Below are 25,079 nucleotides of genomic sequence, written 5' to 3' on the forward strand. Positions count from 1 at the left end.
TGAGGTAGGCGGAGCCCCTTTGAGTATGGGCGCTTTGCTGACTGACCCCAGAGATGATCCTCTATAATGAAAGTTACATTTTTCTGTCTATGCCACTTCCAGACCTCAAGCCTCATTATGCCACAAAACTGACCTGAAATAGCCCTTCTGCAGGTCATCCTCATAATGGCTGCTTGTCTGAGAAGGGAAATCATTAAAATAGAGAGAAGGGAAAATTGAAGAAAATAGAGTGCTTCTGGCCTCTCCTGCCAGCTAATTCTCATTGAATAAGGCCTGCCTAACTCTTCCTGAAAAACCATTTCACAAAGCACTCTCCTATTCAAAAGTCTTCGAAGCCTCCCTAAAGGCAAACTTCTATAAAACCTCCTTTTTGCTCGGGGCAAAATTCCTGTGCCTCACTTTCCAGACCTTGTATGATCCATTTATTTATTTACAACAATAATGACTGAGTTCTTACAGGACTATTTAGTATACCAGGGGAAGGTAGGACAGTACAACAGAAGCAACACAGGAGTTAGAAAAAAGGAAGAGAGTTTCCATTTAGAAGGTCAGGAAATAGAGAAAGTGGTGTTCCAGTAGGTTGCAAAAGAAAGGAAGAATTTGCATATGTAGATTTGAGAAGGGAAGTGCCTCCCAGAAACTGGAATTGTTTGAGTCAAGATGCAGAGAAGAAAAAAGTATTGGAAACATTTAGAAAATGGAGTGAAAAATTCAAAATTTAGGTGGAGGCAGAATTAGAAAGGCCTGGGAAGGTTGATGTTGATGCTGGTGGTGATGATGACAGCGGTTTACATATATAGAAGACCCTGCACATTGATTATGTTGTAGGCACTGTACAGGCCCTTTCTAGTCATTGTCTCATTCAGTCCTCACAACTGTATGATGTAGAGACTGGTTTTGTCTTCATTACAGAGATGAAAAACCAAAGGAATAGAGAATTTTATCCCCATTACAGAAGTGGTCAAACTGAGGCAGAGAGAGCTTGCCCAAAGTCAAACAGCTGGAGAGGAGGGAACATAGAATTCAGATCCAGGTCTGCCTGACTCCAGAATCTGTGCTCCTAAAAGCCATGTCATGAGCCATGAGCCATGAGCCATTCAACTGAGGTCCTTGGACTTTGAGTCTGGGCTCAGGAGCCATGGAAACTTGGTAAGCTGTAGAGTGACATGGGGTGTTAAGACGGTTATTCTCTCAAAGCACGTGTTTCCACATGTGAGTTATAGATTAGTTACCAAAAATTCAGTTCACAGACATAAAACATTTCTGGATCATTCCTCCATGATCCCCGCCTTTCAAGAAGGCAGAGAGGCACCATTATTCTTCCTGCTGATAATTTTCTCTTCATCCCTCCACAGTCCCCCTCCCCTGGCTTACCCCGGTCAGCATCATAAATGTAGACAAATTTTTGCCACTTGTAATGGTCGATGATACTGATGAGGGCATCCTGCAGCTCGGGACGCAGCTGAAGGACAAACTGGTTGGATGTGTCAACAGGAAAGCTCGGTGTAATGAAGCAGACGTGGAGGGCCCCGCAGAAGGAGGTCAGCATGTTGACAGTCCTCCGTTCATAAAACCCAAAGATGGCATAGACTCCTTTAGAGAACTGGGAACAGACTGGAAGAGGAGAAGAGAAAAATTAATGGATAGAAGATACTGCAAACATGCTGTCAGGTGGCTCTAAAAGTAAATCATCCACTAGTCTATCCATCCAACCCATCATCCATCTGTTATCTAGCCATCCACCCATCCAACAAATCCATCACTCCATTCTTTCAACCCACCAATCTGTCCAACTGTCCATCCATTTTACCCATCTCTGCATCCATTCACCCAATCATCTGTCCAACCCACCCATCCATCTGTCGAATCCAATGTTTATTAGGTACCGATTCCATACCAAATGTTGTCATGGTTATTAATTATAAATGTACGCAAAGCTGTTTTGTATGCTCTTTCACTTTATCTGTACAATGCCTTTATTAAGGTAGGAAAAGGATGGCTGGGTCATTTTTTAAAGGGGAAAACCAAGGCTCAGAAAGTTAAAGAACATGTCCAAGGTAGCACAGCTAGACCATATCTGAGTTAGGCAGGTATCTTGAACCCAGTCCAGTGATCTGTCTATGACACTGCCCATCACGTCAAGGCAAAGCATAAGATGCCTTAGGAAGAAGGTCTGTCAGCTTGCTGCTGATACACGTTTAAGAAAACAAGACTTTCCCAGCCAACCCTTAGTTTTCCATGTACATTTCTCTGCTGATGCTCGTCTTGTGTTTGTACATCCTCCTGGCTGATTTTTCAGCCCCCCGCCCCGCAGTTTATCAGCCATGGTAGTAGCTTAGCTGTGTGAGCATCCCCACAGGAGCTATTTTGTAAGATCCCAGTGCAGTTACCAGTACTGGTTTGTGTTCGGTTACGCTGCTGGTTAGAATATAATGCTAAAAAGTTAGCCCCAAGGTTATGGGGCTAAGTCCAGGTAATTCAGCTACTAAACTTCATTATAATATGTGATACAGGATAAGGGTTCATAGACTTTGCCCCAGTCAAGTGATCAACCCCAGTGCCAACCCCAGTGCCTGAAAATTACCATCTTGATATGGACGGTGAGACAGACGAGTCATCCTCACCACAGTAACCGTGTTTTAGGGTGCTCTGCCATATATGGTCAGCTGTTTAGTTCTCATCACAGCCCTGTGACTTTGGTATCAGCAATTTTCTTATAAGACGATAATGTTGATATTCCTAGGTCCTCTGCTCTCTTTACTGTATCCCCTGCTTCCGTGACCCCGTGCTGCCTTTGTAGATGGGCTCTCAAATTACACTCCATGGACACTGCCCAGATGTGTTCCATGAACGTTAGCCCCGCAGAATGCTCCCTAACAAAGAAAAGGCTTCTTTGCTCAGAGAAATTTGAGAAATGGTGCAAACCGTGTCCTCCTCTTGGAGTTTCAAACTGCATACCAGCTACATAAAAGATTGAGAGGAATCTTGTTCAACGTTAACACGGATTTTCTCAAATCCATACGCCCCCAGGACCCTTTGTTGGTGAATACTTTATAACATGTTACTGATTCACTGGGCCACGCTGCGCTAAAGAATGCCGTTAGCCGCTGGGACCCAGTTGCCTACTGAGTCTCAGTCCTCAGTCAGTCCCTAGACCCTCCCTTCATGTCCCTGAAAGATAATCTTTTAAAGACTGTAATGGAAGCATACAAGTCATCTGTCTAACTTCCAGGGTAACCCAGCATACCATCTACAGGAAACCTGGCAGGTGCCCTTTATTGTGTGTGTGTGTGTGTGTGTAAATTTAGTTTTTATTGTATATTGGAGTATAGTTGATTTACGATGTTGTGCTAGTTTTAGGTGTACAGCAAAGTGATTCAGTTATACATGTACATATAACCATTCGTTTTCAGATTCTTTTCCCATATAGGTCATTACAGAATATAGAGTTCCCTGTGCTATAGGGAACAAGTAGATCCTTGTTAAGTGTCTATTTTATATGTAGTAGTGTGTATATGTTAATCCCAACCCCCTAACATCTGCTTGCATACTGAATTACTGGGCATGCACTGCTTCTCAAGGTGCCCAGTCCATTGACTGACCACTCTTTGAAACCAGTACCCCATATGCCTGCTCTTAACCCACTCCACGGCCCTCCTGGTAGCCAAAGGTGGCCCTCACGGACTTCAGCTTTATGGCATTTGGTTTTCAGTAGTGATGTTCATCCTCCACCTAGAAACCAGAGGGATCCTTTTAATTAAAAAAAAACCCCAAAGAACAAAGAAAACACACTGTTTCCCTTCCTTGTGCAAAAACCTCTTACAAATTTTGAGGTTTCCCACTGCACACAGGGAAAATCTCCAAACATCTGACCATGACTCAGAGGCAGAGTGACCTGTCCCTTTGCCCCCTCCTGCCTCACACCGCTGCCCTCGCTCCCTGCTTAGCCACCTGGCCTTTGTTCTGTGCCTCCGGCCTCCACACTTGTTCTGCCCTGGAGACTCTGCGCTCCACCTGCAGTGCTCTTCCCTTACTTCTCTGCAATGCTCACTCCTTTTCAGCAATTTTATCTCAAATCTCACCTCCTTGAACAGGACTTCCTTCGTCACCTCTTCTAAATAGTGATTCCACCCTCCCCTCAACCCTCTATAAGTCTCTATCACATCCCCCTGTCTTATCTTTCATGCTTGAATTATTATTATTTGAAGGTGTTTTCTTTTTTTACTTGTATGTATCTGTGACTGTTCCGGTCAGTGTTAATTCCCTAAAAACAGGGGTCTCATTTATGCCCCAAAGCCAGCATAACGCCTGGGACATGGTAGGTGCTTAGTAAATGTTTGTTGAATGAATGATGAGTGCTTGACGAGAGCACTGCACTAGGGAATGAGGAGGAACTGTTGGACCACCCTGGACCTCTTCCTCCCCTGTTCTGGGTAGGTGTCTCCTGAAGTAGCTATTTATCCTTCACTACTCGCACTCTTTTCTCTTTCACCCTAACGAGGACGCTCCAGCCACTTGCAGCCGACAACAGGTGCTGTCTTTAAGTGTCTATTGTAATTGCTGGAATCAAGATTTCCATAAATATGGATTTCTCCACCAGGAAGCATACACTGTATATTATTCTCCCTGTGTTAGATATAGATTTGTCAAAAAGCACACTCCATCTTACCGGGTGAGGTGTGTATGGCGAGCACATGAACCCCATTAGCATATTATAATATGCTCTCTGCGGTATTTTTAGGATCTTTACTTTCCATGCTGCAATGAAGTATTATCTGGGGGGATATAAATCTCATGTTCCCGATCTATTCCCTGACGACATCTACTTGGTTTCACACCTTTAGTTGGGTCTCTGGGGCCCTCGTGGACAGTGTTTCTTGCTGAAACTTTAGAAGTAGAGGAGGAATGGGTAAGATGGGGTAGAAGAAATGGGCACAGATAGGCACGATCGAATCCTTACACACACGGAGGCCAGGATGTTTCCCCCGTCCTTGAATTATCTCCCTATCTTTCCCTTTTGCAGATCTCTTTTCCCTTAAATTGAGTGTGTTATCCTCTAAGGCTAAGCGGGTACGTTTAACCAGAGCTCCCTAAAAGAGCGTGGGTTGGAGGTAGCCTGGCCTGGATTTACTCAAGCGGACCCTGGTCCTCCGAGTTGCTCAGCATTTGACCTTCAATCTGGCTCCTCATTTCAGCTAAGCCTGAGCAGCAACAGCGAGGGAGAGGGAGAGGCTAAGAGTCTGTAGGCCCCAAGGCCTGTGGGAGAATGCATAATTGGTTACACGTTGAGAAATATAATTAGTTGTAGCACATTTCTTTAAATCTGTCACAGTAAATATTCAATTAGAAAAGATAACTTGGTCTTGTAGAAGAAGTACTAGATTAGATGCCAGAAGACCTGGAGGCTTCTCTTTTTGGTTTTATCACAGCACAGTATTATGTGACCTTGAGCCAATCCCAGGCTCTCCCTGCGCCTCAGTTTCCATCTGTAAATTGGTGCTTTGAACCCCGTAAGAGTTAACATCTCTTCAGGCTCCAACAGTCTACGTTCTAGTCTAAGTAGTTGACAAATATTCACTGATTGAGCACACTTTGGTTATTTGCTGGTCAGACTTGTCGCGACCTCCGGTGCAGGTTTTCAAACGTAGAAATCAGATAAAGGCTCTGAGTTCTTGGATCCGACTGTAATAGAATCCTAGCACTAAATCCAGGTGCATTCAGAGTGTTGAGTTGTATTTAAGATACAATTTTTAATGTTATATAGGTGAGTTAGTTACCTAGTAGAGAGTAGGTGAGAGAAGGCGAATCAGAAAGCGGGCTAGAGGTGGAGCCTTGTATTGTCAGGTACAGCAAGCCCGAGGGGAGAAAAGGGAACACTGAAAAGCAGCCTCTTGCAACCCTGCTGTGTACTGGTCCAGTCAGACTCGTAGGCTGGCAGTGAATGAGAGGAGGGGGGACTGTGTGCGAGTTCTCCATTTAAGACAGCAGTGGCGCATATAGCGCCTCTGAGAGTAGCAACTAGGAGCTGATGTTTGAGCACTTACGAAGTGCCAGACATCATGCCAAGGACATTCCCGTGCATTGACTCCTTTCATCCTGTGAGGTAGGTTACAAATTGGGAAGGGCAGGCCCGGGGCCAGCACAATGCAAAGCTGAGTTCTGAACTCAATCAGTCAGACCACAAGGCTTGAGCTCTTGACTTCTGTGATTTGCCACCCCTTCCCTCCCTCCAACAATATTGGAAAGAAACAGTCATGGCATCTGGGACAGCTTCAGCTTCTAGAAAATCCTCTCAGGTAGCACTCTGCCTGCCTCTGTTGCCAGATCAAGACGCATTACTGCATTAGGGTCTGTTGATATTAAAACAAAACCTAGAGACTATCATACAGAGTGAAGTAAGTCAGAAGGAGAAAAACAAACATCGTATAATATCGCTTACACGTGGAATCTCGAAACATTGTACAGATGAACTTACTTGCAAAGCAGAAATACAGACACAGATGTAGAGAAGAAACGTATGGATACCAAGTGGGGAAGGGGGTGTGGGATGAATTGGGAAATTGGGATTGACATATATACACTACTGTGTATAAAATAGATAAGTAATGAGAACCTACTGTACAGCACAGGGAACTCTACTCAGTGCTCTGTGGTGACCTAAACAGGAAGGAAATCCAAAAAAAGATGGGATATATGTATATGTGTAGCTGATTCACTTTGCTGTACAGCAGAAACTAACACAACATTGTAAAGCAACTAAGCTCCAGTAAAAATTAATAAAACAGAACAAAACTGGGTGGTGCTTGATGCATTCCCCTCTTGTCCCTGGGGACCATGCAGAGCATATACACACACATCTCTCCTTCTGTTGGTCCATACATGTGTCCATCCACCCATCCATCCACCTCTTGACATCCAGCATCTACCACTCGTGAGACTCCGTGTTAGGCAGTGGACGTGCAGTATTGAAAAAGGCAAGCCCCAACTTCGACGTCACCTTGACAGTGGGAGAGGCCGACACCAAGCCAGTCAATTACACTTCCCTATAAGTGCTGTGGCAGGGATGAGGTCGGGGTTCAGGCAGAGCCACCTAAGCCCATCCTTTGGGGACCTCAGAGAAGGCTTCCAAGAGGAAGTGCCAGCTTTGACCTTGAAAGATAATTGGGCATCAGCCAGGAGAGGGAGTAAGGGGAGTATGGTGCAGTTGCTTGCGCATAAAGAGTATTTCAGGTAGAAGGGAGAGCGACAGCAAAGACCTGGCAGAGAGAAAAGCTGTCGCACGTTCAGGGAACCCTGCCAGAGTGTCAGATTCCGAGGTCCCTGCCTCTAAGAGATTCTGTAGCGGAATGTGTCCAACAATCAGAGCAAGTAAAAAACGAGGCCAGGAATTCCCTCTTGGGGAGGCAGGAGGGCAGGCACCGGCAAGGGCAGGAAAACCCACGCTCTGCACGGGTGCGGGCTGTCCGATTCCATCATCGCTTTGCTCAAACCTCTTTGATAAGCACTCCTGGTTAAGGCACCATCCACTTAATATCAATAACTCTCCCAGCCCTGGGCACTCGCCCTGACAGCTCTCTCCCAGAGAGGGAACTCCTGGTATTAGCAACTTCTTTTTTATTGTCTTCATTTAAGGCCTCTCACACCGACATTCCTCCTTGGCTCCTGGCTGCAGTCCCTGGAAATGTGGCAGCCTCATGGTAAATAGTGGATAATGAGGTGACAGGATGGCTTCACTCTGGGGGAGGGAGATGGAAAGTGTGTGTGTGTAGGTGGGGGGACTTTTAGACACTCAACCTGCTTCTCCAATAATTCTATCCTTACAGGTGGGAATGACATTCTTGCTCTGACTCTAACCTTGTGACATCAAATGTGCTTTATTTCTGTCGCTCAGAGGACAATAAGAGTGCCCCTCCATGCCCTTACACACTCTTGCATCCAAGATCTGGTAGTGACATGTAGTGAATTACTATAATAGATATAAATTGTCCCCATCTCCTCTAAACAACAATTATTTAGGGTTCTGAGACATGTCCAGGGCTTCTCTGTCATTTACTAGATAAAACCTTATTGTTCATTTGTTAAATCAACAAATATTTTTTGAGCACCAGAAACTAATATTGCCAGAAAACCGGGACGCAGGGATGACACGAGACAGGTGTGTCTTCTGCCTTCTCACAGCTTAGGCAAGAGTTCTACGTTTTATTTATTGATTGATTGATTTTTGGTTGCGTTGGGTCTTCGTTGCTGCACGTGGGCTTTCTCTAGTTGTGGTGAGTGGGGGCTACTCTTTGTTGTAGTGCACGGGCTTCTCATTGCGGTGGCTTCTCTTGTTGGGGAGCACAGGCTCTAGGCGCACAGACTTCAGTAGTTGTGGTACGTGGGCTCAGTAGTTGTGGCTCACGGGCTCTAGAGTGCAGGCTTAGTAGTTGTGGTGCACGGGCTTAGTTGCTCCGTGTCATGTGGGATCTTCCCGGACCAGGGCTCAAACCCGTGTTCCCTGCATTGGCAGGCGGATTCTTAACCATTGCACCACCGGGGAAGTCCAGTAAGTTTTAAGTTAAGGGAAAGAAAGGTTATTTTGAGGGAGTAATAAGGTGTTTAAACATAGAATAAGTGGTCATAACTACCATTATAGCCAGTGTTTACTGGGCACTTACTACAGGCACGCACAGTACTAAGCACCTGTGTCAATATCCAGGTAGTGGGACCAGTTTATCCAAAGGCAATGAGGTAAGAGAGATGAAGGAACCTTAGAGAAACTCCAGAAAAGCCAGTACAACTAGGGTGGGGACTTTGGCACAGAGTTGGGGGGGCGGGTGGCGACCAGATTGCCAAGGGCCTTGCCAGGACTAGAGAAGTTAAGCCCCTGAGTCTCGTGTCCATGTTGCATTTCCTTTGGCTTTGGATTCATCTCAGCTTCATAGGGCTTCTCTTCACCCTGGCCTTGGAGCCCAGTTGGGACAGGGCAGCAGAGGGAGATGCGGAAGAGGAGGCATCCTCCCCTGCTCAGATTTGTGCATTTATTATGAAACATGAGTGTTAATTACCAGGCACTGAAAGCCACTGAGATGTGACACGGTATATGAGGCTAAGAATTAGATCAAGGCTGGGCTCAGTGGTCCTGGAATTAGACTCACCTTGTGGGCTGACATATGAAACCAGGGACAGCGGAAGGACAAACAGACTGAGAGATTGTAGGTTCTGCTGGAAAACTCTTCAGGTGCCTGACATGGTTCTGGAAAAGTAAACGCAAAGAAGCAAATCTGGAACCATGAACAAGCCCCTTTTTCTCTCTGGGCTGCATTTTCCCCATCTGGACAATGAAGTTTACACTAAATCAGTGTTTCTCGTGTGTGTGTGTGCGTGTGTGTGTGTGCGTGTGCGTGTTTGTTAAATACCTCCAATAAAATGCCTATACTCATTGGAGATGTCTAGTTCTGTAGACAGGGAATTTCTCTTTCTTCTATCTGTCTACTCATCCACCCTTCCAACAAATGTTTACTGTGCATATGGTGTATGTTAGACAGCAGTGGTGCCAGTGGGATACAACACTGAAAACCTGCCATCGTGGAGCTTAGGATCTGGAGAGGGGAGAGGGATGATATACAAATCAGCAAGATTATTTGGGATACTGTGTTACGGAGACAATAACATGGGATGATGTGAGAGTGACTGGAGGGGCTACTTTAGATAAGATGGTGAGGGAGACCCTCTCTGTGGCACTAACATTTAAGCTGAGAAAATGAACCATGAAAAGAAGCTGGCCAGACAAAGGGCCAGGGAAACAGTTTCAGGCAGAAGGAACAGAAGGTACAAAGGCTCTTAATAAGGTTTAGGAAAAGATTGAGGAGTTTGAGAAATAGAAAGCCAGGGTAGACATAGTGTAGGACAAAGGAGAAAAGCAGTAGAAATGAAGGTGAAGAAAAACAGATCATATAACTCTCTGAGTAAACTTAATGCTCCCCTAAGGTGTATGGTACTTCATGTGTGGCTTGGGTACCTGCAGAGTCCTAGAACATCACCTTGCTCTGAGATGGTCAGTACTAGCTGATCTTACCGGACCTTTCAGCTCTAACATCCTATAGCTCAAGGCAATGGAGGAGACGCAGTAGAGGGGAAGGTGGTTATGAGTGAATGGAAAATGGGAAAGGGAACATCTTCTGACTCAAGTGTAATGGGGCTGCAGAAATGGACCAGTGAGTTCATCAGGTTCTAGTGTAGATGCTGCTGTTCTTGGATGCTTCTTGGCTTGCTTTAGGTTCTGGGCCTTTGCCCATGCTCTTGTTCTAGCCTGCACAGCCTTCCTGACTTCTGCCGTTTTCCTCTCCACATTCTTTCCATTCTTTAAAAGTTCAGCTCACATGCCACCTCTTCTGTGAACCTCTCATGCCTCTCCATTTCTAACTGTAATCTAAAGGTCTCCATCCCTCTCTTAAATGTCCTTAGAAGTTTATGCCCCTTACAAATTTTTATCAAGGCCTCATGTTTTATTAGTGTGAGTTCTTTGATCTTGACTGGGAACAGAAGTGAATGCATGCTAACTGAAGACAAAAGAAGAAAGGATAGGGGGGACCCTCAGCTCAAAGCCTGGACCTTAGAGAGACAGAAATTGCAGGAGCTCGGGGAATCTAGATGTGAGAATTTCATGGACGGTATCTTCAGAGTGTCACTGTTGCCCCAGCCATTTGTGATCACTGCTCCACACAGCTCGAGACTGGCCTTTTTCAGATTGGGAGTCATCCATTGGTCAAGGGAAGGCAGGGAAACTAACTAATTATCTTCCTAAGATTACTAAGGAAGTAATCTTGCCAAAGGAAAATGAATACATTGTGGACAGAGAGAAGATGGATGTCAGGCATATCAAACCAACGGATGTCTACTAAATTTGCATTTTCTAGTATTTTATAATATAAGTCAAAGTCTGAGACCATAAAGGAGCTCTGTAAATGTCACATGCATCTGAACACCCAAGTTAGGTAAGGAGTTACTTCTAATTCAGTTGCTGTGGCCTATCTCCTAATGGGTTAGACGCTGTGGAACAGAGTGGTGAATAAGATAGACGACGCCTCTGCCTTCATAAAGCTTATTTTATTCTTTACAATCCCTAGAGGGCATCACGCAATGACTACAGAGTATTCCTGGTAAACGAGAGAATGAAGAATGAATGAATGCAGATCATTCACCTATATTAATCAGTTGATACTATTCTTGACAATTGACCTAATCTTGCTTCCATGGCATTTCTTGCATTGGGTGGACTCATTATTCTTCCTTTATATTATTAAATGACGTTTTGTGTATTTGTATCTTTCATCCACAATTGAGGTGTAGGCTCCCTTGAAGGCAGAGGCCTTTCAACTCTATGGTTTTTCTTGGTATGTACGATGTGATGTATCCTCTATAGAGCTGGGCAGGGAATCAACATAAATGCTTGGTGATATTACTTGTTTCACAGTCTTCTAAATTTAGCTGACCGTCTCACAACCATGAGCTTGGGGGGGTATGCATTATCCCCTGCCCCTTGTCCAAATTCCCCCTGCTTCAGCCCACTGAACTCTGTCACTCCCTGTTATCTTAAGCCAGTAGAGAATGAGAGCTGTGCTCCTAGGCTGGCGTCCAGAACCCGGGCAACCTTAATGTACTCCACACACAACACCCAGTCTCCTTAGACAGTGCTCCCTGGCAAGAAGGTTTACATCCCATTACATAATTCGATCCTTAGGATGTCTAAAGGATTCAGAACGAGGGCATTTTCACCCTGCATAGCAAACTATGCAGCCATGTAGTATTACAGGAAGAGGATCTTTCAGAGATAGTTCATATAATCACACACACACACACACACACACACACATATGTGTGCTGTCCTCCTTGACGTATCACTTAACCCAAGAACCATCATAGGGTCATAGATTGTTAGTGCTAAAAGGTACTGGATCTTGAGGGCCTCTTAGCCTAGGGAAAAGCCTCCTAAGAGGCAGCTGTCTGCCCAACTCCACTTTGAAGTCTACAGAATTTACATGTGCTTGGAATATGCAAAACCTGATGTCAAGGGTGTCAGTAGCCACAGGTAGAGCCTCCTGGAGATGTCAGCATACTGGAGACCTCTCACTACCTATCTGTTCTGGGTGACTGCGCCTCCTTGGGGAAAATACTACTCTTCATCTTATTTATTATTATAGTTCCGTCACCTATTGAGTGTTTACCACAGGCCAAAGCCTGTTCTAAGCACTACCATTTACTCCTCACAACAATCCTATATTTGTTTTTCCTATTTCATGCATGAGGAAGCTGAAGTTCAGGGCGATTAATCTCTGACAAGTCATTCGTGTGATAAGTGGCAGAGCTGGCATATGAATCTAGGTCTGTCCTCTTCCCCGGCCTGTGCCTTGAACCACACTAACTCTGTCCCCTGAAAGTCTGTCATCACAAACCAGAGCTTTCATTCCCCTGATGACGATATCAGCCAACACTGAGCACTTACTGTGTGCCTAGGATTATGCTACGTGCTTTCCGTGAATTGCTCATTTACTACTATTTCAGTAGTATAGAGTAGGCAGACAGTTATTATCCCCATTTTATGGAGAAAAAACTGAGGGCAATTAACTCGCCCAAGGTCACATAGCCACAAAGTAGAAGATTCAGCGTCCAAACACAGGAATTCCAACTTGAGAGCCATTGCTCTGATCCTCTATGCCAGGTGTCAGCAGCTTTTTCTGTGAAGGAACAAGTAGTAGTGTCTTAGGCTTTGAGGGCTCTGCAGTCTCTGCGGCAACTGCTCTATGCTGTTGTTGTAGCACGAAAGCAGCCAAAGACAATATGTCAATAACTGAGTGTGAAACTTCATCTACCATGTAAAACTTTTTTTACAAAAACAGGCATTGTGCTGGATTTGGCCTGTGGCCACCTCCTACTCTATGCGATTCTGCTACTGGATGGCAGGAGAGATGAAATGCTGAAATTTTGCGAGAGGTAATAATTGCTCATAGTGTATTATATGATTTTTAAATCTCTCACATCCATTTTCTCTTGTGAATACCCAGTAAGGTGGGTAGGGCATGACTGATGACCCTTGAGCCCACATACAGATGAGGAACCAGGGATCCTATAGCTGGGGGATGATGGACACAGGTGTGAACCCATGTCCTTCTTTCCGTGTCTTGTGATTCTTCTGCAGTGGCTTTGGTTATTCACGCTGCGGGGAGGGCAGGGGAAAGGAGCCATGAGAGAGTCCAACTCAATCACTGACATCCCGATACGACTGAGGCTGCTGCTTGCTGCTTCAAAGCCCTACTGGTTTTGAAGCTCACAGACTGACTCCAGCTGAAGTGTTGACACAAGGACAGTCATACACCAAGTAGGTGGTGCGGTTCTGAGTTCCAGGCTCCTCTCCTATGCGCTCGCTGGCTTTGGGCTAGAGGAGGCTGTAACACTGCCTCCTGGCTAAAGGCTTCTCTGATGAGATGGCAAGGGGGACCCAAGCTTTGAGAGGACAGGTGCTTTCAGAGGCTTATTTAAAAAGTGGATATGTACCAGGGGACGCACGGCATTGTGGCTGCACCCTTTAAGGCCAAGGCTCAGGCACATGTAGGGGCTTAGTCAGGAGTGCTGGGTCAGGGGCTCCATCTGGGGCTAGGGAGAGGGGCTGGACAAAGTTGGAACTTGGATTTGAGGCTGAGGTCAGGGCTCATTCTAGGCTTGGGTTCTGGGGTAGAGGTCAAGGCTGCCGATCAGGGCTGGGGTGTGTGCTTACTCAGTCTCATTTGGGGGTAGGAGGTGGGGTTCACTGAAAAGTCCAGGTAGGGACTACATCTACCTAGCTCTGCCACTGTGCAGCCTTTGAGAACTAGCAGAGTAACCAACTAGAGCAGAATAGATAAAAGCAAGGACGCTAGCCAAAGGGAAGAAGGTTGTGGGAGAGATCAGCCTCATAGCTTCCTCTGCCCCAGGCCCAGTCACCAGCCCGTGCCACCTACCCCCTCATCACACAGCATCTTCTGCTGGTTCACGTATGAACTATCCCTGCCAGGAACACCAGGTAAATGATTCAGGAAATGAAGCCAGACTCGTCCTTTGCCGATCTTGATTCCGTTCCCTGGGTGAGTGGGAAAAAATATTTTGTTTCTCATTTGCTATTCTTTTCCTATGAAAATCATGCATATAAATAGGTTTTCCTAAGCCAAGTAGCAAGCCTACAATACACTGCACACCGTGAACTTGATTAGCACCTGTCCGTCAAGGCAAAGTTGCATGGAAATCCGCAGATGACTGCCTGAGGGTGCCCTGTATCAGTGAAATTCATTTTTCCAGCGAGGGTGTATTCACTGAGGAGGTGAAAGGACAGAACTGAAGGGTGAAATAAAGCTACAAAAACAAGAGGTTCCGGCTCTCAAAACCGTACGACACCGCCAGAAACCAAACTCTACCCCATCTGATATCTGAACTCACCCATGACCCCTGCCCTTGGCTGATTCCTCGAGGTGAAACCTAAACCAAGTGAGAGATGGATACCGAAGAAAAGCTCAACCTTTTTTTTTCTTTTCCTGCTCTTCTAATCCAGGTCTCAGAAAAGCACACTGAGAATAGCGAATTTTAAACAAATGCTCAACTGGTAGAGTCTTATTATGAACCTGTACTTGCCTTTCTGTCCTAACAGGGATGTGAAGGTCAATCAAGAATTTACTAATAAGGGCACTTTGAATTTTAAGGCTGCAAATTGTAAGCCCTTCCTACCTCTCCTGTACCACATCTGCTCCCAGGCCACACCCCTTCTGCCTCTGCTTCACACTGGTCTTTCTTTTACCTTTCAGGACAGTCCAGACGTTTTTGCCCTGGGGCTTTTGCACATGCTGTTCTCTCCTGGAAAGCTCCTCCAACCCTCTTCAGGTGGCTGACTCCTTATTCTTTAGGCCTCCGCTTTAGTGTTCTTTCTTCAGAGAGGCTTTCTCTGTACTCTTGCCCTTTTATTCTCTATAGCAGTACCGTGTTTATTCCCATCATAGCTTATCTCTGTCTTTAGTTATCCCCTTTAATGTTTTGTTCATTGGTGTCATTATTTCATTTCCCCCAGTGTGGCAGAGATCATGACTATTTAATCTCCTGCTCTAGTCCTAGCCTCTAACAAGGTACCTGACACAGGAGAGGCACCAAGACATTTGCTTGGATGGAATGGATGAGTGAATGACTGAACAAGCTGCCAGTTCTCCATATGACCTTAAGCAAGTTATTTCTCCCCTTTGGAGTTCATTTCCTCATTTGTAAAAAAAGGAAGAGTGAGATTCAATTAGCTCTAACGCTCTTCCACCTCTAAAAGTACACGTTTCCTTATTTACCATTTTCCGGTTGGGAGAGTTGAGGCCTGGAAGCACGCTGTCCAGCCCAGGGACTGGAACTCAGGTCTCCTAGACAACTTCCAACCAAGACTCTTTAGCAAAAGTCCAACTGCCCTCTCTGCAGAGACACCTCCCCCACATCCAACTCCCCGGTATTTAGTTCCCTTTGTACCAAAATCTGAATCGCTTTTCAGGGTTTCTCAAAACATGGGATGAATGGCTCCTGCTAAGAAACAGTCCAGGCTCCTTGAATTCTACAAGGAATTCTGAGAATAGAAGCATTTCTTACTGTCCAGAGGTGTTCTTTTTGTATGTCCCTGCTCAATTGAGATCCAGGAGTGTGTGTGGGAGGGGAAAGGCTGAGATTCAAACTAATTCTGGGGAAAAGAGTAAGTGAGGAAGGAGAGAGTAAAAGGCACAGGCACAGATACAATGCAGAACTGCTGAGAGCATTTGAAGAAGGCATAAGCATGAAGCTACTGTACTATTTTTTTTTTTTTTTTTTTTTTTTGTGGTATGCGGGCCTTTCACTGCTGTGGCCTCTCCCATTGCGGAGCACAGGCTCCGGATGCGCAGGCTCAGTGGCCATGGCTCACGGGCCCAGCCGCTCCGTGGCATGTGGGATCTTCCCGGATCGGGGCTCGAACCCGTGTCCCCTGCATCGGCAGGCGGACTCTCAACCACTGCGCCACCAGGGAAGCCCTGTACTATTTTTTTTGCTTGGGCATAATGCACCCACAGAGCTCCATGTGGGAGAGCCTCACTGGCCCCAGTCAACCCCCAGCTTCATTCCTTAATAGTCCACCAAACACTGGAGACTACGACCACACTGCTGTGTGCAGCAAACCATCTCCTTCTAGGTCTCTCTGCCTCTGCACACATTCCTCACAAATGCCTCTCAGCCCCTGAAAAACTTCTACACATCCTTCCAGACCCCAATCACATGTTGACTCCAGCGGGAAGCCTTCCAACCCTTCCAGAAAAAATTAATTACTTTCTCCTCTGAGTTTCTCCTGTGCTTTCTTTCTTAGTATTATACTTACCTTGATAGTCTATAATTTCACAGTTTCATGACTGTCTTTTTCATCAGACTGTGAACTTCTGTAGGGCAGAGCTGGGTTTATTTTTAAAGTCGCACAGCCTAGCCCTGGTCTTGATATAGTAGATGCTCAGTAACTTGTTTGTTGAATACATTTTGTTTTTCTCGCCTGGGAAATGAGGGCAATAATACCTGCCTTACTCTTGGTGAGATTACCCAAGACCTACATTCACTATAAAGTGTACACCCGTCAGCCATCATCTTATTCAAATTGCACAACTCAAGTATGACATGGACTGGACAGGATATTATTATTCACTTTATCCAGATGAGCTCCCAAGGGTTAAGAGGCTTGCTCTGAGTAACACAGCCAACAACTATCAAACTAGAGAAAGAAAACCAACTTGCTTGACTTCTGGTTTTTTTTTCCCCCATCAGATCACAGATGCCTTTCAAAAATTAGCTGTAAGTTTGGTCATGCTGATTGACTGACGAGAGAAAATATGGATATAAGTCCTTCTAAAGATGCCACAAATGTATCTACTTACTTCCACAGCCCACTGCCCCTCCGCCTGGCTTAGTGCTGTCAGTCCTTACCACGCATAGAGTCAGCTCTCCGTACCTGTGGGTTCCACAACCATAGACCAACCAACCGTGGATTGAAAATATTTGGAAAAAAAATCCAGAAAGCTCCAAAAAGCAAAATTTGAATTTGTTGTGTGCCGACAACTCTTTACATGGCATTTACATTGTATTTATAACTATTTCACACCATTTGCGTTGTATTAGGTATTATAAGTAATCTAGACATGATTTAAAGTATACGGGAGGATGCGCATAGGTTATATACAAATACTATGCCATTTTACATAAAGGACTTGAGCATCCATGGATTTCGGTATCCGAGGAGGGTCTTGGAACCAATCCTCCTCGGATACCAAGGGACGACTATACTTACTGCGTGTTATCGCTTCCTTTATCACTTTCCTTTATCCCTGCTTCCACCTTGCCCTCTTCCCTTTTCTCACCTTCATCCCCACTCTTCACATAGCAGCCACAATGTTCTTTTAAAAATGGAAATGGGGTCCTGTCATCGTCCCCTTGAGCTCCCAGATGGTCCTCATCATGCTTTCAGTAATGTTTATACTCCCTTGCATGACCTGGAAAGGTCTGCCTTGTCTGCCTGCTGATCTGGACAGTTTCATCCATCCTCTCCGTCTCCCCATCCACTGCTGCAGCTCCTCCAGCACACCAAGCTCCCCCACTCCCCATGCTGTGCCCTCTACCTTGAACTCTTCTCTCCCACTTCTGCTTGGCTGGCTTCTTCCCATCTTTCAAGGACCACCCTAAGTAGGTCATCCTCTGTGCTCTGTCACCACATCAGTTTGTTTCCTTCACAGCACTTTACTCGAGTCACAACTGCAGTGAAAACCCTTTTATCTGATGCAGTGGGGACTGTGGTTCAACTATTTGAAAAATATGGTTAAAACAAAGAATCATAAAAATGATTCATCACAGGTATTTTCTTTTGGCTTAAAACACCTAAGTGCACATGTATTTATCAAGCTTTTGTTGTAGTGGGAACTTGACGTAAAATAAATGTAAGTGCAGAATTTTTTTGTGTTTTGCACCTGACCTTTAATAGTTGCCTTGCCTACACCTAGCATTACCATGTTTTTAGGGATTCATCTTTGAGCCTTTCAAAGTATTTAACTTAGTTTCCAGAGAAGTAAAGCAACTTTTTTTTTTTGCATTTGTATTTTACCAGTTTACATAATTTCTGCTTGCACTGCAAAAATATGAGTAAAACACAGACGTATAAATAGGTTTGGAAACAAATGGAATGGATTCCTAACCCACCTCAAACAGAGTTGATGTGAGCAGAAATATATGGGCTGATCAGAGAAGAGGCTACTTGCCAGAAGGTGTGGGGTTTACAGAGATGATGGAGAATGCAAGTCAATCCAAAGAGATGGTTGAATGGAAGTTGGTTACGAGAGACTTCGCTGCATCTGATGGATGGTTGGCTTGTTGATTATCTATCCCTCTTTTAGGCTTTTTTCTCAGCTTGCCTACCCAGTATACAGCATAGTCCTTGGCATTCAGAGCTACAATCAATGCCAAGTAAATGAATAAACAAGTGGGGGGACTGTTTCACTTCTTAGGTGAAGAATTTTGTTTCCTCAACTGTGAGAGGATTGTCATGGGCTATGCCAGCATGGTCATTTTCAGATCCACATTCTGTTACTGCTAACCACATCCAGTAACCATTTCTGTGTTTCAGCTTCTGCTTTTCTCCATACCCTCTACACACACTTTAAAGCATTATGTTAGTGACCTCCCTCATAGCTGCACACCACCCACCACTACAGTCATGCCAGTACCTTACCCCACCCCCCTGTTTTTTGGGGGGTTTAGGATAATCCCCTCCCTCAGTGCCTCCCCCCAAAACAGGTAAGGAGGTGGCGAGGCCAGTTTGGGCTGTAGTGGCGGAGCTGCTGGATTTGTTTCTTCGGCGTGCTAGGCAACCCGGGGGCAGCTTTGAGCATGGGTAGGTCGGACCTCTTCCACCCTGAAGATCTGAGTGGAGAGTTTGGGCCTGCCTTATTTGAGAAATTGGGCAAAACTTCTGCCCCCACCCCCTCATTGCCTTGGGTTGGTCTTTTCTAGTTTCCATGGTGCTGGGATCCACAGAGCCAAGGTTAGGGGAGAGCCTCAGGAACGAAGCTTTCATGGGCCCTTCAGCCCACAGTGTGGCTCAGTGCAACAGCCGCGGAGTAAGAAACATCGGGTTTCTTTCTTTTTTTCCCCCTTCCGTTTATTCCTTTGCCTCTCTCCCTCTCAGATCTGAGGAAAGACAGGGACTGATTGAGGATTTGGGGATTCCGGTTACCAGCATAAGAACAGTGTCAACAAATGATGATGGTGATTTCTGATGTTACTAATAGCTGCTTATGTATACTGAGCCCTTTAATGCTAGGAACTAGACTACACATTTTAAGGTAATTAACAGTTGTAAATTTCTGTAACAGTCTGAGAGAGTACACACTTTTATTACTAGTATTATTATTATTTTATAAAAGAAGGACTGAGGCACAGGTAGGTGGGAGTCACAGAACTGATAAAGGCAGAGCTAGAATTCACACCTATGTATGTCTGATCCCACAAGGTGAGGTGTTCCTGTTAAGCTAAAGTACCTTGCAGTGTATCTAATCATAACGTTCACTGAATAATTAATGTATTGACTCAGTACATCCTATGCGATACAGTATGGGGAAAACAGAAATCAAGGCCCCTGCCTTTAAGAGGGATGTTCTAATGTGATGAGGAAGACAGACTCCTGAACCATGGATAAAAACGGGACATGGGAAAATGAACTAAATTCTACAGTAGAAGCACAGCATGTTCTGTATATACAGAGGAAAGGGCAAATCCTTCTCAAGAGGGAGACCAGGGCAGGTGGTGACCCCTAGCCTTCGTGCCCGTGGAGCCCAGGTGCAGCTTTGGAATCCTCCTCAACCTGGTTACCACCACCAAGCAGCGGGACCTGTCATGTGAAATTAAAATCAGTTGTCTCCTTGGTCTCAGGGGAGCAGGAGAAGGCAAGCCGTAAGGTCTCCTCATTTTTATCACCTCTCTATGATGTCGGTCATCACAAGCGTTTCCCACCTGCCTTTTTCTCACTTCTTTAATGTCGACGCAGTTTAAAGTGTTTTCAATCTTCTCACCTCTCTGCCTGTCAACTGGGCTCTGAGCTTCTAAGGCCCCATGTCAGTACATGGCGTGTGTAAGAGGCATCTGAGGTGGCTTGTGGGAGCAGAAACTGTGGGTACAACACGGACCTCAGGAGGGCTGCCCCTTCCAGCTTTACCCAAAGCCAGGAGGGAGGGCGAGGGAGGTGAAGGGAGGGAAGGAACTGCATCTTTGACCCCATCAGAGCTCAGGTCTACAGAGCAAAGGCACAGAGGTCAGAGGAAGCCATCCAGGGTGCACAGGCAAGTGAGTTCCCACACTTGGGGTCGAATGCACAGACCCACCCCTGTCTGCCTCTCTGCAGAAATTTGACAAGTGTCTTCCTGTCTCTGGCCCTTGTGGTCCTCACTGGTAAAACAGAAGATTTGACTCTAGTTCCCTGTGGTTCCAACATCCCCTGATGATTCTCACAGCAGGGTGATGAACAGGAGACGGAGCTAAGCTGGGCTGTGGACCAGACAGGACTTTGTCTGAGAAGCTGACTCTGATAATGGCTCTTGTGCATTCACTGCTGGATCTGAATGTACCTCAAAGTGTGTATCGTCCGATGTAGAACCTTACTGCATGAAGAAGTGAGAAAACAAACCTCAATAATTTGGTCCATTGTATGGACAAGAACACCAAAACACAAAACCAAAAAAGCAAAACTGTGATTCAGCAGTAGGTAAAGGTGCTGGCTCTGCAAGGGTCTGGGGAGAGGGAAAATGCAAACAGGGTGAAGGCAAATGCAAAGGAATATGTAGGTGCATTTAGTTAATTCTGGAAGTTGTCTGAATATCCAGCAGTGGCTGGTTAGCCTCAGATGTTGCCCAGATGAGCTAGATAATGTTCAGTGCATTAGGAATCATAACGAGAGTAAAAGCTATCATTCATTGAGTATTTGCTAAACACTTGCATTACTAAACATTTGTCTTAATTAATTTCTTTATTCCCCACAAAAAAGATACTAGTACCTCCTGTTACAGATGAAGATACCAAGGTTCAAGGTCACACAGACATGGCAGATCTGGACGTCAAAATCAGGTCATTCTGAACTTCAACTCCGTGCTTGTAGCCATTCTGTCTTCAGAAAAGCAAACATAGACATACCGACTTCCTCTTTTTACTGACTACCCCGTGATGAAGGGAATTTCATTGTGGCCCTTTTCCACTCATTTCATTTCTTCAAGATCCCACTTAAACACCACTGCTTCTGGGGGAACCCCAGTCAGAATCAATCCATCCCTCTCTGAGCTCCCGGAGCTTTTAGCTTGTACTTCCATTAGCGCGCTTAGCACTTTTTGTTTCGTGTTGGAGTTAATTGTGTCTGATCCTCCCTCCACTCTACACCCAGAGCAAGTTGTTTAGACTTTTGTTATGGCACTTAGCGTCTAGCATTAACGCTAGCCAAGGCTGGATTTGTCTCCTTTTTTTTTTTCCCACATCTTTATTGGAGTATAATTGCTTTACAATGGTGTGTTGGTTTCTGCTTTATAACAAAGTGAATCAGTTATACATATACATATGTTCCCATATCTCTTCCCTCTTGCGTCTCCCTCCCTCCCACCCTCCCTATCCCACCCCTCCAGGCGTCACAAAGCACCAAGCTGATCTCCCTGTGCTATGCGGCTGCTTCCCACTAGCTATCTACCTTATGTTTGGTAGTGTATATATGTCCATGCCTCTCTCTCGCTTTGTCACAGCTTACCCTTCCCCCTCCTCATATCCTCAAGTCCATTCTCTAGTAGGTCTGTGTCTTTCTTCCTGTCTTACCCCTAGGTTCTTCATGACATTTTTTCCCCCTTAAATTCCATATATATGTGTTAGCATATGGTATTTGTCTTCCTCTTTCTGACTTACTTCACTCTGTATGACAGACTCTAGGTCCATCCACCTCATTACAAATAGCTCAGTTTCGTTTCTTTTTATGGCTGAGTAATATTTCATTGTATATATGTGCCACATCTTCTTTATCCATTCATCCGATGATGGACACTTAGGTTGTTTCCGTCTCCTGGCTATTGTAAATAGAGCTGCAATGAACATTTTGGTACATGACGCTTTTTGAATTATGGTTTTCTCAGGGTATATGCCCAGTAGTGGGATTGCTGGGTCCTATGGTAGTTCTATTTTTAGTTTTTTAAGGAACCTCCATACTGTTCTCCATAGTGGCTGTACCAATTCACATTCCCACCAGCAGTGCAAGAGTGTTCCCTTTTCTCCACACCCTCTCCAGCATTTATTCTTTCTAGATTTTTTTTTTTTTTTTTTTTTTTTTTTTTTTTGCGGTACGCAGGCCTCTCACTGTTGTGGCCTCTCCCATTGCGGAGCGCAGGCTCCGGACGCGCAGGCTCAGCGGCCATGGCTCACGGGCCCAGCCGCTCCGTGGCATGTGGGATCTTCCCGGACCGGGGCACGAACCCGCGTCCCCTGCATCGGCAGGCGGACTCTCAACCACTGCGCCACCAGGGAAGCCCTCTTTCTAGATTTTTTGATGATGGCCATTCTGACTGGTGTGAGATGATATCTCATTGTAGTTTTTGATTTGCATTTCTCTAATGATTAATGATGTTGACCATTCTTTCATATGTTTGTTGGCAGTCTGTATATCTTCTTTGGAGAAATGTCTATTTAGGTCTTCTGCCCATTTTTGGATTGGGTTGTTTGTTTTTTTGTTATTGAGCTGTATGAGCTGCTTATAAATTTTGGAGATTAATCCTTTGTCAGTTGCTTCATTTGCAAATATTTTCTCCCATTCTGAGGGTTGCCTTTTGGTCTTGTTTATGGTTTCCTTGCTGTGCAAAAGCTTTGAAGTTTCATTAGGTCCCATTTGTTTATTTTTGTTTTTATTTCCATTTCTCTAGGAGGTGGGTCAAAAAGGATCTTGCTGTGATTTATGTCACAGAGTGTTCTGCCTATGTTTTCCTCTAAGAGTTTGATAGTTTCTGGCCTTTGTCTCCTGTCTTATACAATGAGCACAGGAGCTGTGTCTTAGGAACATTTCTGTGTGCCCAGCACTTAATAGAGCTTTGGAAACTGATGCTTTCTAAGTGAGGCTGGTCCACACAGCTGGTTTCTTCATTCTGTCTCATCTGTCGACCGTGACCCCTCGCCAGCTCTCGTGTACTTTTCCTTGTGCCCTTGGTTAGGGTCACTGAGCAGTGCCAGGCAGAGGTCAGGGACTCCTGTGTGGAGTATCTCTCAGATCACTGAGAAGGTGGGCGATTGCTTTTTCTCATGCCACTCTTGTTCCTCTGGCCCTCTCTCCTCCATTGGAGACCTGTCCACGTAAGTATCATCAGAGTTCACTTCAGGGAAGGGATTGCTTGTTCTGTTCTCTTACTCTGGAGTTAGTGATTTCCTTCTTCCTGAGGAAGAAAGGCTCCGGTCCCTGTGAAAAAATCTTTAGAGATCATTTTTCAAAGGAGGGCGGCTTCAAGGGCCACCTGGGACACTTAGGTCCATACACTTATATTCACTCCCGGCTGGACATCTAGATGGCTAAGAGCACAAGGTTTGACGATTGACAGACTGGATTCAGTTCTCCATTCCCATGTCTTGGGCAAGTTAATTAGTACCTCTGAAACCTTTGCTTCCTCATCTGTATTATAGAAATAATAACAATGCCCACCCAGTGGGGCTGCTCTGAGAGTTAAATGCATTGAAATTGTGTTCCTAGCACAGTTCCTGGCTACCACTGTGTCTGTTGCTACAGTTGCTATTGTCGCATTGTTGTTGGTGTTTTGTAAACAGCATCATCTGGTCGCTAAGAGAGATAAGAGCAACATGCAGCTGAAAATTTGACCTCTGCCCTTAGTAGGAGATGCAAAATCTCCTACTCACATGTAGCGTCTAGTTGGGAGCCTAAGAATAGCGGTAATTAAGTTTCTGCTTAAAAATAACTTGCACGGTTTTAGGCTTTCAGAATCGAAGGTGCTTTAAAGAGCATCTTTATCAATTGTGCCATTTTACAGAAAACAGAAGCTCAGAGAGGAGAAATGACATTTCCAGGATCAATCAGCCATAAAACAGTCATACTGGGGCTCCAACTCAAGCCTTCTGACGCCAGTCCAGTGTATTTCCCACTGAGTATCCCTTGAACTACTGCCCTTTTCTTAGATTCAGCCATTGTGTACCCCTTCAGCATTCCCACCAGTTCCTATGGTAACCTGGGCACCATCTGAAGGTGCTGCTTTGTCCGGTACTGAGAATGACAGTAACACATCTTGCTACACAGACATTCCTGAGATGAGCCTATTTCTTTATGCAGATGAGCTTCCACTCCATTCTCACTGTCCCTTAGCATCACTCCTACAAAAGCTAATTCTGCTGAAACTAATGTGCTAATGTATATATTAGTCCCGAGGGTTAAGGGACTAGTCCTTGTGTTCAAATGCTGTGATTGAACTCAAATGCTGAGGAGGATTGCACTGGCATTCTGGGCTGAGCTTCAGGAGCACAAAACATAAGGAAAATTGGCTAGATTTGTCTCTCTCCACATTAAGGGAGCATGGTCAAGGCCTAGCATAGCCGGTAGAGATGAGAAGAAGTGAGGCATTGGGTGTAAACCACCCAAGCTGCAGCTCTGGGGAAGAGACCCCAGCCCCAACCCATCGGGTAGCACTTGCTCGTGGAACCCACTGGACATACGCTCTACTGTACACATGTACCTAAATATACCTTGCCCTTGACCACCTCCAGACTTTGCTTCACACTGCTCCTTCTGCTTTCTTCTATTATTTAAGAGTATATAGGACTTTGTATCATTTAAACAGTATTTTTATATCCACCATTTTGCTGAATCATCATAACCACCCAATGAGGCCAGTACTTAGCACTGCTATTTCACAGGTAAGAAACTGGAGATCAGAGGCATGAAAGGACTTGCCCAGGGCCATAAAACTCATCTCTGCAGTCAGATCTCCTTCGTTCTCCAGTCTCCAGGGTCAGTGGCTTTCCATACGTCAGGGTCAGTA

At 45.3% G+C, this 25,079-nt stretch overlaps 1 protein-coding gene across 7 annotated transcripts in view; it reads right to left on the bottom strand.

The window, feature by feature from the left end:
• The window catches only part of GRIA1 (glutamate ionotropic receptor AMPA type subunit 1), a 307,667-nt gene that overhangs the window by 143,155 nt on the left and 139,433 nt on the right, over positions 1 to 25,079 (bottom strand). For 6 of the 7 annotated variants that reach the window (XR_004349192.1, XR_004349193.1, XM_032626637.1 and 3 more), the window contains one exon: positions 1,375 to 1,614. The exons of the other annotated variant lie outside the window; for it this stretch is intronic. Coding sequence is in view for 4 of the 6 variants with exons in the window: in XM_032626637.1 (XP_032482528.1) it covers positions 1,375 to 1,614 (240 nt within the window). In the remaining 2 variants the exon portion in view is untranslated. The remainder of the gene's footprint in view (positions 1 to 1,374; positions 1,615 to 25,079) is intronic. 7 annotated transcript variants of the gene reach the window in all.

The sequence above is a fragment of the Phocoena sinus genome, chromosome 3, assembly GCF_008692025.1.
Source record: "Phocoena sinus isolate mPhoSin1 chromosome 3, mPhoSin1.pri, whole genome shotgun sequence".
NCBI lineage: Eukaryota > Metazoa > Chordata > Mammalia > Artiodactyla > Phocoenidae > Phocoena > Phocoena sinus.